The sequence below is a fragment of the Olea europaea genome, unplaced genomic scaffold (genome assembly GCF_002742605.1).
Source record: "Olea europaea var. sylvestris unplaced genomic scaffold, O_europaea_v1 scaffold1515, whole genome shotgun sequence".
NCBI classification, from domain to species: Eukaryota; Viridiplantae; Streptophyta; class Magnoliopsida; order Lamiales; family Oleaceae; genus Olea; species Olea europaea.
Window position 1 is genome coordinate 18,648 of NW_019232731.1, and position 17,004 is coordinate 35,651.

The 17,004-nt window shown below is 30.3% G+C and overlaps 1 protein-coding gene across 1 annotated transcript; it reads right to left on the reverse strand.

The window, feature by feature from the left end:
• Positions 1 to 5,793: 5,793 nt before the first annotated feature.
• On the reverse strand, positions 5,794 to 8,935 carry LOC111376529 (sialidase-like). Its single transcript, XM_022999489.1, has 4 exons — positions 8,447 to 8,935; positions 7,936 to 8,044; positions 7,430 to 7,553; positions 5,794 to 7,165 (listed from the first exon to the last, which is right to left on the reverse strand). Exons 1-4 carry the CDS (start codon positions 8,634 to 8,636, stop codon positions 6,221 to 6,223), a joined length of 1,368 nt encoding a protein of 455 aa, XP_022855257.1. The 5' UTR covers positions 8,637 to 8,935; the 3' UTR covers positions 5,794 to 6,220.
• Positions 8,936 to 17,004: the final 8,069 nt, after the last annotated feature.

Consider the following 17,004-nt stretch of genomic DNA (forward strand, 5'->3'; position numbering starts at 1 on the left):
ATGTGAGGAAACCAACGCTGTGGAAAGCTCAATAAAATTTAACTTTTTGGTGATCTCGCTTCTTAGGTTAAAAATAATAATAATAATAATAATAAATAAAATTTGTTATTTTCAAAATAATTTATACATGGAAAGTAAAAATGAATTTCATCAAGTAATATTACCCAAACAACTGGTCGAGTTAATTAAGGGTTATGTCACTATGATAGAAAGTGGTTAACAGATGGAGTGACATAATAATAGTTGGCAAGATGTGATTTGACGAAAAAGTTAATTGTGTTTAAAACAGTTCAATGATGAAGTGTCATATGATATTATATAAATCATTATGTCAATGATTATATCGCTCTAACATGATTCATGTTTTAAGAATCTTTTAGAACGTTGATCCAGAAAAGTTCAAGAGTAAAAAAATTACATGGATCAAACATGTGATCAAAAATTAAACAAATAGATGAGAATGGAAACTTCCAATGTAAATGATTGAAACTTAGGCCCCGTTTGGAAGAGATTTTTAAGAATTGATTTTTTGACCGTTAGGAAAAAAGTGGGAGCCACTTGTGAAAGAAAAAGTCAATCTTTACGGTTAAAATAGTAAAATAAAAGTCAAAAATCAAATTTTTGAAGTGAAAAATCACTCACAAACACCCTCTTATTTTTATGATTATCAATTTTTTGAGTTTTACTCTATAAACTCAGCTAAATGATCGAATAACTTCTTAACAATATTTTTAAAAACAAGTTTAGTGAAAGAAGCAAGTACGTAAATATAGGGTTTTGCTAGATGAACATGGCCTATGTGGCCCTATTCAAACAGCTTAATCCGTGAATATATATCCCAGCTTAAGTGCACAATTGTTTGATACATTAAATAATAAAAAAAAAAATTATTGTCTCGAAGAGTACTATTTAATGAAAATAAACTACATCATCTATGATTATGTTAACTTCACTCCTGCTATATGTACGTTACAAGTTACATTGTGATTGACACTCTTTCACATAACATGATCTACATAATAATTTTTCACCTACTTCTCTCAATTAAGGGAAATACTGGTTGTATATGCCAAACACATACAAGTGGATGGGTGAATTTTTATTTATTTTTTCAATAATCACCCACTCCGTCATCCCACTCATCTCGGATGTGTCTGACCTCCTGTACAACTAGCATTTTCCCTCTATTAATGCACGGATTCCCCAATATAGGGAAAATGTAATACTAGATGAACCCCTTCTAGCATTATTCTGTCAAGTCTGGGGATTCTGAAAATGTCAACAATAGGGATTAGTAGGTTTAGATCTTGAATCTTAATTATTTCAAATAATTGGACGTTTGCATAATTTTTATTCTTTTGTTAGGATAATAATGCTAGAAGCTGACTTGTTAGCTAATTATGACAATTTCTTGTGATCCATTCTATCTGTCAAGTCTTCGGCTAAGCTTAAAAGTGACGAAAAGGAAACTTTTTTAAAATACATTTAGCCCTTATTCTCATTATTTTCAAATTTCATTTTTCTTTTTCTTCTTTTTAACTATACATTCTTCAAAATATATATATATATATTACACACAACTCAATTTTTATTTTTATTTTTATTTTTAACCACATTCTCTATCAATTTACTATTACAAAATATATTCTTAATAAAAAATGGAGCTCAAACATGTGCTTAAACTTTGTTAAAATTGATTTTTATTTTTGAATTTTGAATTTTTTTTAGTATAGAAACTTCTAAAAAAATACTTTTGAATTTAAAAAAAAAAACTCTTCCTCCAGTTTTTTTTTTAAATAAAAATAAAAATCTAGAAATGTAACATGTATGCATGTGTGTGTTCAAATTTCATTTAACCAGAAATTAATAACTACATAAATTTCATTAAATTAGTATTTTAAAATTTTCATATCAGTGGAAAACTATTGCATATAAAGTTTCTTAACAGTCACCCCAAAACGTGCTAAGTACTGTATAATTAAGTTCATTAATTATACTATACTCATATTTGGTGAAAATTAAATTTTAGATTTTAATTTAATTCAAAGTCAACAATTAATTTTAATCACATATTTCAAGGATTCACAATTTTTCAACCTTATATTTTATTAACTTTTATCACAATCTAATTTTAATTCCCACCAAATAATGGCATATATAAATCAATGAACTGTATTAGAATGTTATAAATAAAGAAACATACTTACGGCTCATTGGCATGAATTTTATAAATTCAAAAGCTGCTTTTCAATATATTTGGATAATTTTTTGAAATTACTTTAAACTAAAAGAATAGCTTCCTCAAAAACTCTCCCATAAAGTGTAGCAGCAAAAATAGAAACTCATCAGTCATCCTTTAACATATATCAACTTCTGTGAGGACTCTGGCACATGACTTGCTGTGCACTTCAAAAATGGTTAAAACTTGTAGATAAGGTAAAATATGTTAATCATTTGAGTAGATAATCCATATTAATTATCTGTTTGGTTGAATTTAAAATTTTAGAATCGGCAAGATGGAAGGCCTGTTGATATGATTTTCAACCCATTAGGAGATGTTGAAGCTGTATAAATTATTTGCATTGTGCCTACTATCATCAATCAATATATTACCAATTGGGTTTTTTTCTAATCGGAGCCTGGATACTTCATTTTTTAGTGTTGGTTAACTGTATTTTGAAATACAGAAAAAAAAAATCAGAAAACAAGAGGGTGGGTTAATTTCGATTTTTATGCAGAGGAAATAAATGCATTTCCATATATAAAAAAAGAAAAGAAAAAATATAGGCTAGGCATAAGAAGTCTCTATCAACAAGATAAAAGAGTGAATTCTTCCTCAATGAAAAATTCGAGAAAAAAAAAAAAAAAATTCTCATGATTTCTGAACACTCAAGAAATCCGTTGGGCAGGCGGATTCACAGTATCTCACGGGTGGATTTAAAAACCTCGCAAATTGTAGGAAACTACGGATTCATTTTGAATAATAGGTATCTTTTATATTCAGCTATAACAATGATCATATTTGATCAAATACCTAGCGACAAACTCCTATCAAATTTCTACCAAGATAATGAACCTTCACGCTATTTAGCACGAGATTTTGAGTCTCGCATGTCTACCATTAAAGTCAATAATTAATTATAATTACACATTTTGTGAAATTCATTACTTTTCTACCATATATTTTATTAACTTTTATCAAAATTTATTAAAAAACTGATTTTTATATAAATGGGGCTAAATTACATTCTATATAGCTTTACGTAGAAGGTCGAACAAGTTACAAAATGTTGCATTAAATTATAATTTAGGTTTAATCAATTACAAGGGAAGGTAAGAATAACGTGTATTAGGTGATCAATTGCTGTGAATGAGATTTTACATCATGAATTGACACTGCAACTGCCCTCCACCTTCCTATTATATGTCACAACATTTAGCCCCAGTTTGATGGGAGAAATTTCGATGGTGCGATCGTCTAATGTCGAGGTGTCATCTCGATGGGTACAACTACCCTACTGAAGTTTCTCTTTAGTTTGATGGGCATTATTTGACAAAAACAAAGTTTTGAATATAGTGAATTTTTTGAGAATTTGTAATTAAAAATAGTGAAATATTTTAAATTTATGTGAAGAATATTTAATTGTGTGAATATATGATTGAAAATGAGTATGTAAAATAAAGAGTTTTGAAATAATAATTGTCAAACATGGGATTAATTAATCTTAGGGGGCAATGGAAGAGGATTTTATTTATTTATTTTTTTAACTTTTAATTATTATATGAGAGTTTCATGATAAAGCTATTTTAGGGCCACTTGATAGAACTTTTGAAAAGTTTAAATCTACTCTAAAATTAAACATTTATTCCTAAATATATTTAAATAATTTTATAAAAGCCATTTGTCTAGTTTAGAAGAGCTTTTAAAGAAAAATGACATAAACTAACTTTTTTGCAATAAGTAAAAGTAGAAGTAGAAGTAGAAGTAGAAGTCTTGTTACTTTATCTAAAACTTTTCTAGCCAAACAAAATATTTTGAAAAAGTTATTCAAATATGTTCAAAAATATTTTGACATGACTTTTGCTTTCTATATAATAGCTTTCTTTAATTTTTATTTGAATCAATTTGTAAAAGAACTTTTTATTCTTGAAGTGCTTTTAGAAGAATTCATAATTGACCAAATTTCTCTTAAAAAACTCTTTAAACTAGAAAAAACAATTTCATTAAATTAATCAAAACTGGTCCTTAAACAATTCCTAAAGTGCCATTTTACATGGCTTTTGCTGTCCATATAAGAGTTTCCTTTAATTTTTATTTGAAAATTAATTTGTAAAAGAATTTTTTTACTCTCGAAATGCTTTTAGAAGAAGTGATATTTGGCCGGCTTTCTCGAAAAAAAAAAAAAAAAACACTCTTCTAATCACTTTCATAAAATTAATCAAAATGGGTCCTAAAATAATTTTTAAATCTTAAAAGTTCATTTTAACTTTTCAAAAGTCATATCAAACGGACTCTTAGTTTAAAAAACAAATTTTCACTTTTTGAAAACGGCGCAGTTTATTCTTAAATAGAAATATTATATATTGAAGTTTATTTCTATTTGGCCAGGCTCATCCAATAGGGGGCCGCCACATAGACACCCTATTTTTTGTCTTGGCTTTGAGTCTGGTCAAACAGATTTTTCTTTATTTTTAATTGATATTCTAACAAACACTCTTCTTACATTCTCCATGTGTGTCGGTCATCCATTATTCTCCACGCTACCTATCAACTGTCCAAGCTCATCCAATGGGGGCCGCCACATAGGCCACCTCTTTGTTGCCTTGGCTTTGAGATTGGTCAAATAGATTTTTCTTTATTTTTAATTGATATTCTAACAAACGCTCTTCTTGAATTCTCATGTGTGTCGGTCATCCATTATTCTTCACGCTACGTATCAACTGCCAATAATTGGTGATGTATCATTACACATCTAATCAACAATATTATTCAAGAGAAAAAAGGTAACATCGAAGAGAAAAATTAAGTAAATAAACTTGTGTTATCACGACACACGAGTATCATTCTTTTTCCGAGCTCTTGAGATCTATCCCGAATAAATGTCTCAATCAACAAACGCAGGAGAATAGGATGTATGAAACAATTATGGGCCAGCATTAATTGAAATAATGCGACACTTCGAAAACTTTAAAAATGACGGATCATTCATGGACTGAGACTGATACTTTTTCCATTTTGATGATTTTCTCTATACTTTTAATTGTATATGATTAGTAGAAATTGGGTCTCGCTTTGACTCATTAGTCATTATTCGAAAACTTTTTTTTTTATAATTTATTTTCAATCAAATTATTTTCATAAAATAATTTTACATGTAAAGCAAAAATTCTATTTACTTTTCAACGATTCATTCTTAATAATAAGGGCAACTCCAACCTTTACATCAAACCCCCGTTTTTCCCAATTTTGCAATAAATATTTGGTGTAATCTCACTCCAACCCAACATCAAATTTTGCACCATTTTGGTGTGGTGCAACCCTATTCATTTACATCATGTTGCACCCAAATGGCTAATGTCATTTTTGCCCTTCTTCTCCGTTTTGTCTCAACTTTTGTTAAGGGTATTTGCATCACTTTCTTGTTATACAACAAATTTAATTCATAATTAATTATTATGACAATTATAATTATTATTTTTAATACTAATCATATGGTTGTTATTATTATTATTGTCGTTGTTGTTATTATTATTTAATATTTTCTTAATATACTTTCTATTTTGGTAAGTGAAGAAAATGCAATAACTCCTGACTGCCACTTCCAACGCCCAAAAGAAATATATATACACATCGAGCACGGATGCCAGCAAAATGATTGCACCATTACACCGATAATTAATAATAATTATAAAGAACCAACACTGATATTTATGAACTGGGAACACAATGTAATATATTCTTCTCACTATTGTGCTAGTTGAAGTTAACCACGCAATATGTCGTGGTATCAATTTAACACCGTCAATAGCATGAAGCAAAGATTCTTGATACATAGGCTTAAGTTTCTTAACGGAATTGCCAGTTCGGTCGAAAGAAAATAGAATCAAACCTTAGTTTGAAGATGAAATTGATTGCTTGAAGCTTTTCTTCAAGGGTTAATTACAAGAGGACGGAGAAGCTACACGTTTTTGAGGATGCAATATTTAAACCTCACGTTGCTTATATAACAGATAAAGAAACCACAAAAGTTAAGATTGAGGCTAGACTTACCATATGCCTAATAGCCATATCCAGAGATTTCTTTGATATATTCCGGCCAAACCCTGTGCTCTCTGTGGATGTCTTCAAAGGTTTCCGGGTTGAAAGCTCTCTGCGAGTGTCAACTGCATCACTTAGCTGCCCATTGGCAGGCATCCGACCCCTTCCAATGGGTTCTGTATGTCTTCCCCTCGTAACCACGGGTGATTGTTGTCTCCTAAGTGAAGTTGAAGCACTTGTGGACTCCACATTCCCTTTTACAGTGAGGCCCAGACCAGGCCTGGACCTACCAGCAGATAGTGGCCTGTCTGGTAAAGTTGTCAGCAAGTTTGGTGGCGTTTCAAGTGAAAAATCTGGGAGGACAATAGGCTGTGGAGGGGCGCGAACACGTGGAATAGGGGAACTTGGACGGGACACTGAAGCAACATTGCGTCCGTTTGGGATAGCACGCCCAATTGAGGCTAAAGGTCCAGAGGCTGGAGATATAGATGGTGCTGGGCTCCGACGAGTTGGTGTTGATGGCCTTGATGTGGACCGAGCTGCAGGGGAATTCAAATTTGCTGGGACTTGTGGCCTAGAAGTCGGAGTAGAAGGTCGTGAGCTTATGGATGGTCTTGGTTTATCAGAGGAAGATGTGCTGGGGGAAGCACGAGGTTTAGAAGGAGTTGAAGGTCTTGAGGCTGTTGAACGGGCAGTAGGCGTCGACGGTCTTGTAATTGATGAATTGCGGCTGGTAGGAGTAGATGGTCTAATATAAGATGAGACCGAAGCAGAGCTTGTGTTAAGAATGGAGGTTGATTTGTTTGAGTTCATAGTAAAATGGGAACTTGTGACAGAAGGACGAGTCACCGAACTGCTGCGAGTTGGTCTTTTAGGATGGTTGCTCTCTGACTGAGAAACTGAAAGCTGAAATTGGAAACCCATATACTTAAAAATTATACGCATTAAGGCATTTGAAAGTAACTTCTCTTATTATGGATTCCTTTGTTTCAGGCAAACCAAACAGGAACAATATATCAGACCATTTATCATTACAGGTTACAATTACACAGATACAATTAAACGAACAACATAAAGATTTGCCTTACTTTATCCCAGAACTTACAAGAAATAAAGGGCAAATTCTCTAGGAAGATCTACTGGTCAGCAATAGAAAATAGGTTGACATACCCTTGAGCCTCTGTTCGTAGAGGTCGATCTAACCCTTGAACTGCCTCTTGGAGCCACAGAAGCTTGTTGTGATTCGTTTCCATCCATTGAAGGAACAATAGGAGTTCCAGGAGGAGTGAGAAGCCTAGAACAAGTAATGGTTGAAATTTTTTAGGTCATCTATCAGCTTCGGTTCTTTCTTGGAACAATTAACTTTCTTTAACACAAATTCATGTGGCTCTAAAAGGGAAGTGAATTTTATGATTGACCTCATGTATAACTAAATCCTTAGCTAGATTACCATAACATACAGAACTTTATTGGCGATTTGTCATTCCTTGACAAAGTTTTTAAGTATTTACTTTTAGGCTTTTTGAACAATAAAAAATCTGTAATAGTGATGACATAAGAAATAACAATAGCCCAGAAATAGAATTTAAGCAATTATTGCGGAGCAGGCATTCAAGCGAAAAATAGATCCTATAAATGAAAATTCACATAAGACGGATGAACAATTGCAGGATTACCAATCATAATCATGCTTTCCGCCACCATCCGTTGATGACAATAGATCATCCAATCCACTCTTCCCCTGTTTCGCTGATCCAACTGAGAGTCTCCCAAGTTTCACTGATGCTAAACTTGGAAGGCATCCCAAAATTATTAATTTGTTAAAAATAAATAAATGATCAGAATAGAAGAGGAAAGAATGGAATTTTTTCCTGAAGAATAACTAAAACGGATAAATATCATCAATAAATTAAATTTAATGAATAAAAACTGCTTTATACTGTTTAGGCATTAGTTTGATTAGTGCAAACCAAATTACTTCATTACGGTGTCATTTTGTGTATACTTACTATAATTAGATACAATAGCTACGCAGAAAAATACTGTCCTTTTCGCACTGATTTGATTTCGATCAACGCTAGAACATTTACCTTTCGCTACATTACTGAATTTTTACAGATCTCAGGTAATAAACAACAAAATTAGATTGATACGCAACTCATAGATAATGAAAAAATGACGCGATACCATCGGAATTATCGGAGGCGGCAAGAGGCAGACTGTGACGATTTTTGGAGAAGAGATCCAAGTTATTGTTGGCGGAGTTCTTAAAGTTGGAGAGTCCGTTGAGGCTGAGACCTCGACGATGCTGAGACAACGGCGCTAGAGGAAAATTCCGGCTGTCGCCGATCGCAGATTCCCTAAAGCTCCGATTCATCTTCAGTTGTATATTTACGAGAATCACAATGCAAATATCAGCTTCACTTCTCCATTATCGTTAAACTACTGCAATAGAATACCGCGCTAGAAGTGGCAAGCAATGGATTATCAGAGAAACTCAATGGAAATGCAAATGGATTCACGGATGCAAATTATACGCCATGAAATCATGACTGTGTGACTGTGTGTGTGGATTGGATCTGTATGTATTGAATGAATGAGTGAGTTGTATGTATCATAAAGAAAGTTGTGCAGTGTCTAGACGGGCAGAAGCATGTGAGGAAACCAACGCTGTGGAAAGCTCAATAAAATTTAACTTTTTGGTGATCTCGCTTCTTAGGTTAAAAATAATAATAAATAAAATTTGTTATTTTCAAAATAATTTATACATGGAAAGTAAAAATGAATTTCATCAAGTAATATTACCCAAACAACTAGTCGAGTTAATTAAGGGTTATGTCACTATGATAGAAAGTGGTTAACAAATGGAGTGACATAATAATAGTTGGCAAGATGTGATTTGACGAAAAAGTTAATTGTGTTTAAAACAGTTCAATGATGAAGTGTCATATGATATTATATAAATCATTATGTCAATGATTATATCGCTCTAACATGATTCATGTTTTAAGAATCTTTTAGAACGTTGATCCAGAAAAGTTCAAGAGTAAAAAAATTACATGGATCAAACATGTGATCAAAAATTAAACAAATAGATGAGAATGGAAACTTCCAATGTAAATGATTGAAACTTAGGCCCCGTTTGGAAGAGATTTTTAAGAATTGATTTTTTGACCGTTAGGAAAAAAGTGGGAGCCACTTGTGAAAGAAAAAGTCAATCTTTACGGTTAAAATAGTAAAATAAAAGTCAAAAATCAAATTTTTGAAGTGAAAAATCACTCACAAACACCCTCTTATTTTTATGATTATCAATTTTTTGAGTTTTACTCTATAAACTCAGCTAAATGATCGAATAACTTCTTAACAATATTTTTAAAAACAAGTTTAGTGAAAGAAGCAAGTACGTGAATATAGGGTTTTGCTAGATGAACATGGCCTATGTGGCCCTATTCAAACAGCTTAATCCGTGAATATATATCCCAACTTAAGTGCACAATTGTTTGATACGTTAAATAATAAAAAAAAAATTATTGTCTCGAAGAGTACTATTTAATGAAAATAAACTACATCATCTATGATTATGTTAACTTCACTCCTGCTATATGTACATTACAAGTTACATTGTGATTGACACTCTTTCACATGACATGATCTACATAATAATTTTTCACCTACTTCTCTCAATTAAGGGAAATACTGGTTGTATATGCCAAACACATACAAGTGGATGGGTGAACTTTTATTTATTTTTTCAATAATCACCCACTCCGTCATCCCACTCATCTCGGATGTGTCTGACCTCCTGTACAACTAGCATTTTCCCTCTATTAATGCACGGATTCCCCAATATAGGGGAAATGTAATGCTAGATGAACCCCTTCTGGCATTATTCTGTCAAATCTGGGGATCCTAAAAATGTCAACAGTAGGGATTAGTAGGTTTAGATCTTGAATCTTAATTATTTCAAATAATTGGACGTTTGCATAATTTTTATTCATTTGTTAGGATAATAACGCTAGAAGCTGACTTGTTAGCTAATTATGACAATTTCTTGTGATCCATTCTATCTGTCAAGTCTTCGGCTAAGCTTAAAAGTGACGAAAAGGAAACTTTTTTAAAATACATTTAGCCCTTATTCTCATTATTTTCAAATTTCATTTTTCTTTTTCTTCTTTTTTAACTATACATTCTTCAAAAAATATATATATATATATTACACACAACTCAATTTTTATTTTTAACCACATTCTCTATCAATTTACTATTACAAAATATATTCTTAATAAAAAATGGAGCTCAAACATGTGCTTAAACTTTGTTAAAATTGATTTTTATTTTTGATTTTTGAATTTTTTTTAGTATAGAAACTTCTAAAAAAATACTTTTGAATTTAAAAAAAAAAAAAACTCTTCCTCCAGTTTTTTTTTTTTAAATAAAAATAAAAATCTAGAAATGTAACATGTATGCATGTGTGTGTTCAAATTTCATTTAACCAGAAATTAATAACTACATAAATTTCATTAAATTAGTATTTTAAAATTTTCATATTAGTGGAAAACTATTGCATATAAAGTTTCTTAACAGTCACCCCAAAACGTGCTAAGTACTGTATAATTAAGTTCATTAATTATACTATACTCATATTTGGTGAAAATTAAATTTTAAATTTTAATTTAATTCAAAGTCAACAATTAATTTTAATCACATATTTCAAGAGTTCACAAATTTTCAACCCTATATTTTATTAACTTTTATCAAAATCTGATTTTAATTTCCATCAAATAATGTCATATATAAATACATTAACTGTATCAGAATGTTATAAATAAAGAAACACATTTACGGCTCATTGGCATGAATTTTATAAATTCAAAAGCTGCTTTTCAATATATTTAGATAATTTTTTGAAAATAGTTTAAACTAAAAGAATAGCTTCCTCAAAAACTCTCCCATAAAGTGTAGCAGCAAAAATAGAAACTCATCAGCCATCCCTTAACTTATAAGGTAAAATATGTTAATCATTTGAGTAGATAATCCATATTAATTATCTGTTTGGTTGAATTTAAAATTTTGGAATCGGCAAGATGGAAGGCCTGTTGATATGGTTTTCAACCCACTAGGAGATGTTGAAGCTGTATAAATTATTTGCATTGTGCCTACTATCATCAATCAATATATTACCAATTGGGTTTTTTCTAATCGGAGCCTGGATACTTCATTTTTTAGTGTTGGTTAACTGTATTTTGAAACACGGAAAAAAATCAGAAAACAAAAGGGAGGGTTAATTTCGATTTTTATGTAGAGGAAATAAATGATTTCCATATATAAAAAAAACGAAAAGAAAAAATATAGGCTAGGCATAAGAAGTCTCTATCAACAAGATAAAAGAGTGAATTCTTCCTCAATGAAAAATTCGAGAAAAAAATAAAAATTCTCATGAATTCTGAACGCTTAAGAAATCCGTTGGGCAAGCGGATTCACAGTATCTCACGGGTGGATTTAAAAAGCCTCTCAAATTGTAGGAAACTATGGATTCATTTTGAATAATAGGTATCTTTTACATTAAACTATAACAATGATCCTATTTGGTCAAAATTCCTAACGATAAACTCCTATCAAATTTCTACCAATATAATGAACCTCCACGCTCTTTAGCACGAGATTTTGAGTCTCACGTGTCTACCATTAAAGTCAATAATTAATTATAATTACACATTTTGTGAAATTCATCACTTTTTTACCATACATTTTATTAACTTTTATCAAAATTTATTAAAAAATTGATTTTTATATAAATGGGGCTAAATTACATTCTATATAGCTTTACGTAGAAGGTCGAACAAGTTACAAAATGTTGCATTAAATTATAATTTAGGTTTAATCAATTACAAGGTAAGGTAAGAATAACGTGTATTAGGTGATCAATTGCTGTGTATGAGATTTTACATCATGAATTGACACTGCAACTGCCTTCCACCTTCCTATTATATGTCACAACATTTAGCCCCAGTTTGATGGGAGAAACTTCGATGGTGCGATCGTCTAATGTCGAGGTGTCACCTCGACGGGTACGATCGCCCTACTGAAGTTTTTCTTTAGTTTGATGGGCATTATTTGATGAAAACAAAGTTTTGAATATAGTGAATTTTTTGAGAATTTGTAATTAAAAATAGTGAAATATTTTAAATTTACGTGTAGAATATTTAATTGTGTGAATATGTGATTGAAAATGAGTATGTAAAATAAAGAGTTTTGAAATAATAATTGTCAAACAGGGGATTAATTAATCTCAAGGGCAATGGAAGAGGATTTTTTTTTTTTTTTTTTTACTTTTAATTATTATATGAGAGTTTCATGAGAAAGCTATTTTAGAGCCACTTGATAGAACTTTTGAAAAGTTTAAATCTACTTAAAATTAAAAATTTATTCCTAAATATATTTAAATAATTTTATAAAAGCCATTTGTCTAGTTTAGAAGAGCTTTTAAAAAAAAATGACATAAACTAACTTTTTTGCAATAAGTAAAAGTAGAAGTAGAAGTAGAAGTCTTGTTACTTTATCTAAAACTTTTCTAGCCAAACAAAATATTTTGAAAAAGTTATTCAAATATGTTCAAAAATATTTTGACATGACTTTTGCTTTCTATATAATAGCTTGCTTTAATTTTTATTTGAATCAATTTGTAAAAGAACTTTTTATTCTTGAAGTGCTTTTAGAAGAATTCATATTTGACCAAATTTCTCTTAAAAAACTCTTTAAGCTAGAAAAAACAATTTCATAAAATTAATCAAAACTGGTCCTTAAACAATTCCTAAAGTGCTATTTTACATGGCTTTTGATGTCAATATAAGAGTTTCCTTTAATTTTTATTTGAAAATTAATTTGTAAAAGAATTTTTTTACTCTTGAAATGCTTTTAGAAGAAGTGATATTTGGCCAACTTTCTCAAAAAAAAAAAATAATAATAATAAAAATACACTCTTTTAATTAAAAGAAACACTTTCATAAAATTAATCAAAATGGGTCATAAAATAATTTTTAAATCTTAAAAGTTCATTTTAACTTTTCAAAGTCATATCAAACGGACTCTTAATCTAAAAAACAACTTTTCACTTTTTGAAAACGGCGCAGTGTATTCTTAAATAAAAATATTATATATTGAAGTTTATTTTTAGAGGCCTGCTGTTTGGCCAAGCTCATCCAATAGGGAGCCGCCACATAGGCATCCTATTTTTTGTCTTGGCTTTGAGTCTGGTCAAACAGATTTTTCTTTATTTTTTAATTGATATTCTAACAAACACTCTTCTTACATCCTCCATGTGTGTCGGTCATCCATTATTCTCCACGCTACCTATCAACTATCCAAGCTCATCCAATGGGGGCCGCCACATAGGCCGCCTATTTTTTGCCTTGGCTTTGAGTTTGGTCAAATAGATTTTTCTTTATTTTTAATTGATATTCTAACAAACGCTCTTCTTGAATTCTCATGTGTGTCGGTCATCCATTATTCTTCACGCTACCTATCAACCGCCAATAATTGGTGATGTATCATTACACATCTAATCAACAATATTATTCAAGAGAAAAAAGGTAACATCGAAGAGAAAAATTAAGTAAATAAACTTGTGTTATCACGACACATGAGTATCATTCTTTTTCCGAGCTCTTGAGATCTATACCGAATAAATGTCTCAATCAACAAACGCAGGAGAATAGGATGTATGAAACAATTATGGGCCAGCATTAATTGAAATAATGCGACACTTCGAAAACTTTAAAAATGACGGATCATTCATGGACTGAGACTGATACTTTTTCCATTTTGATGATTTTCTCTATACTTTTAATTGTATATGATTAGTAGAAATTGAGTCTCGATTGGACTCATTATTCGGAAAAAAAAATTTAATTTATTTTCAATTAAATTATTTTTTTAAAATGATTTTACATGTAAAACAAAAATTCTATTTACTTTTCAACGATACATTCTTAATAATAAGGACAACTCCAACCCTTACACCAAATCCCTATTTTTCCCAATTTCGCAATAAATATTTGGTGTAATCTCACTTCAACCCAACACCAGATTTTACACCATTTTGGTGTGGTGCAACACTATTCATTTACATCATGTTGCACCCAAATGGCTAATGTCATTTTTGCCCTTCTTCTCCGTTTTGTCTCAACTTTTGTTAAGGATATTTGTATCACTTTCTTGTTATACAACAAATTTAATTCATAATTAATTATTATGACAATTATAATTATTATTTTTAATACTAATCATATGGTTGTTATTATTATTATTATTGTCGTTGTTGTTATTATTATTTAATATTTTCTTAGTTGTGATTTTTCTATTAACAGTGCTACATTCATTAAATTTATTTATGAATTCAATATTCTCGTTAACGAACATAATTATCTATTTAATAATTTATGAAATAGTAGATTAAATAAATAAATATTTTTTCATATAAATAAATTATTAAGAATGAAAAAAATAATTATATACTGTTCATTTGGTGTAATGAGTTGAATATGATTTTAATTTGGTGAAACATTTTTGTGTAATATGGTGTAAAATTTATTTCAAAAAGAGAATAAGAAGGCAACCAAAAAAGTAAGAAAATAGGTATAACTATATGCAAACATTGAGAACCTTTGGTCCAAATGAGCGTGGAAAAAAATAAGTTATAAAGAGTGGAGGTCAAACTAGTCCAATTTATTCTAATAAAGACGTTCCTCAGTAATACCATCATGACTCTCGAAATCATGTGCGGTGCAATACCAAATCAAATACGGACCTATTATGGAACATACAATGCATTACAAACGTATGATCATTATGTTAATAGATAGGGCTGTGCAAATCTCCTGAATCAAATCGTGCAGTCCTTTTAAATTAAATACTTGAATGAGAATCTGAATTAAGAATCGACAAGTATGGTTCGATTTTCAATGAAGAATCGAAGAACCAAATCTCCCTATTTTTTAAAATTTATTTATTTTAAATAAGTCTAATTATTTTATTTTAAAATAAATTTTCTAACTAGTTAATTTAACTCAAATCCAAAAATATTATTTTCTTATTTCTAATTTTCAGTCCAAGTACAACTTAATCTAATTGACATAAGTTTTACCTAAACCTGTTATTTACCGTAGTGTCGTTTTTACCATTATAGATAAATCGAAGTGAAACTTGACAGCCCATTTCTTAATTATTGTAAGCTCAATATCTTTATTTTTCTGTGATTTTAATAATCAAATCTGTGAAAAACTCAACAAAGAGATATACAAAAGATATATAAGATTGGACTACGTTATTTTATAATAGCTAAGATTGATCATGTCATTAGTTGAATTAATGTAGCTTTTTTAAATATTAAAAAAATTAATTATAGTTTAGAACATATAAATCAAATGGAACCAAACCGAACCGAATTAAACTGAACTCGAATGGTTTCATAATTAAATTTGGACCTGACAATTTCACTTACTAAATACTCGAAAATTTCGGATTCAGTTCAATTCTCGTTAGAATCGAACCAAACTGGACCATGTTCACATCTAATAATAGATGTACTAAAAATTGAGGATAAGAATGGGACAAAAAAAAAAAACCAGAAAATAAGTGTGACAATAAGCAAACACTGAAAAACTTTAGTAAATTAAAAAGTTGTATAACAGAAAAAAGAAAAAAAGAAATGCGATAACAGTATAAGCTCACATAAGAATAAGAATAAGCGATGTTTCACTTATAAGAAACAAATAACAAAAATCCCAATGCATTTGAAAATAAAATATTTACTTAACATTTTCATGTGTAAAACTCAATTCATCTGATTACCATATGGATGAATCTAATCCAAGATATGAACTATTAACGAAAATGCATGTCTCAAGTTTTACGCTCAAAATTGTTAGTATAAATGAACTAGGGTTCTAAAAGAAAGTAAGCGTGACAATAAGCAAACGTTGAGAAACTTTAGTAAATTAAAAAGTTATACAACAAAAAAATAAAAATAAAAATAAAAATGCAATGACAATATAAGCTCACACATCAGAATAAGCGATGTTTCATTTATAAGTAAGAAACAAATAACAAATCCCAACTTATTTGAAATAAATATTTACTTAAAGTTTTAATGTCTAAAACTCAATTCATCTGATTACTATATGGATGAAACTGATCCAAAATATGAACTATAAAAGAAAATGCATATCTCAAGTTTCACTATCAAACTAATCCATTGACACAGATAATTCAAGGGAGAAAATTCGGTTAATCAAGTCCTAAAGGACAAATTGTTCGTGCAAATGATCGTGGGTTCTAAAAGGATAAATACTTTTTATCTTTGATCAAAGAGTACATTTGACTTTGGTTGGCCAAACATAGTTCTAATTAGTGGTCACACGCCAACGCACAATTGCTGGGCTCGCGTGTCGAGCCCATGGCTGGATGTGGTCAAGTTTTTCAGCCTGGCTCCGGGAAGGATAGCCATCCATTCCACTATTTTCCTATTCTCACTTACAACACATATCCATCTACTATTGTACATTGAACTTCAAACGTAGGAGTTTTACAACACTTCCTTACTCGTCTTTATTATATTATATATTATTAAATAGGAAAGGGACTCGAAATTAATAGAAGCCTTGAGGAGCCAAATATCCTTCGAATCCAACGGGATGTACGGCCTTCTAATGAGAATTGAGGTCCTTGAGTGAGCATACCCTCCCTAA